Source organism: Perkinsus marinus (genome assembly GCF_000006405.1).
Source record: "Perkinsus marinus ATCC 50983 genomic scaffold scf_1104296954122, whole genome shotgun sequence".
Classification (NCBI taxonomy): domain Eukaryota; phylum Perkinsozoa; order Perkinsida; family Perkinsidae; genus Perkinsus; species Perkinsus marinus.
In genome coordinates this window covers 83-1,144 of record NW_003208253.1, presented here as the reverse complement: position 1 = coordinate 1,144, position 1,062 = coordinate 83, and the positions used below count along the sequence as shown (strand labels likewise).

The 1,062-nt window shown below is 47.2% G+C and overlaps 1 protein-coding gene across 1 annotated transcript; it reads left to right on the top strand.

The window, feature by feature from the left end:
- Positions 1-101: 101 nt before the first annotated feature.
- Pmar_PMAR014476 (Inositol-3-phosphate synthase, putative) lies at positions 102-830 on the top strand (the record flags this gene model as incomplete). Its single annotated transcript, XM_002776170.1, has 1 exon — positions 102-830. The coding sequence occupies one exon, from the start codon at positions 102-104 to the stop codon at positions 828-830; it is 729 nt and encodes a 242-aa protein (XP_002776216.1).
- Positions 831-1,062: the final 232 nt, after the last annotated feature.

Genomic DNA, 1,062 nt, shown 5'->3' with positions numbered 1-1,062 from the left:
CGTTACGCTGACATAATACCAGGGGTTAACACGACCAAGGCTGAGCTCATGACGCAGTATCTCGAAACGAGGCTGAAATCGCTCCCAGCACTTTGTATTGCATGGCTTGCCTGGAAGAGGGCGTTCCCTTCGTAAATGGTTCCCCGCAGAATACCTATGTCCCTGGTCTCAAGGAGATGGCTGAGAACATCCCTGGTGCGGTCATTGCTGGTGATGATTTCAAGTCCGGCCAGACCAAGATGAAGTCTGTCTTGGTCGACTTCTTGATCGGCGCGGGATTGAAGCCCACGTCTATTGTTAGCTATAATCATCTCGGAAATAACGATGGGAAAAACCTATCGGCTCCTCAGTGCTTCCGCTCGAAGGAGATTTCCAAGTCAGACGTTGTGAATGACATGGTGAACAGCAATGCCCTATTGTATAAGAAAGCTGAGCATCCGGACCACTGTGTCGTTATCAAGTACGTGCCGGCGGTGGGCGACTCTAAGCGTGCTATGGACGAGTACACTTCACAAATTTTTATGAATGGCCTCAACACAATCGTTATGCACAATACCTGTGAAGATTCTCTTCTCGCAGCTCCACTGATCATCGACTTGGTCCTCTTGGCCGAGTTGATCACTCGTATCAAGCTTGCCAAGGACGGAGAGGAGCTGCGTGGTATGCATCCTTTCGGTGTGATTCTAAGCTACTTGACCAAGGCTCCATTGGTTCCTGATGGAACACCCTGCATTAATTCGCTGGCCAAACAGCGTGCAATGCTAGAGAATGTATTGAAGGCGTGCGTTGGCCTTCCTCCTGACAACAACATGCTGCTAGAGTTCAAGTAGTTGTTCATGCGTCTGGTAATGATGCCCTGAATTATTTTTCATCATAATTATCGTCATTATTATCAAAAATAACGGGTTGGTCTAGTCTTTCGTAGCTGTTGGGTTTTTAGCAACTAAAATTTGGTTCAACAATTAACTTCCTCGGTAACTAGTTGAACGCACTTCCTCACTGACCAAGTAGTGTGTATCGCAAGGAAGCAACCAAAATTATATACAACGAGCTCGTCGCTCA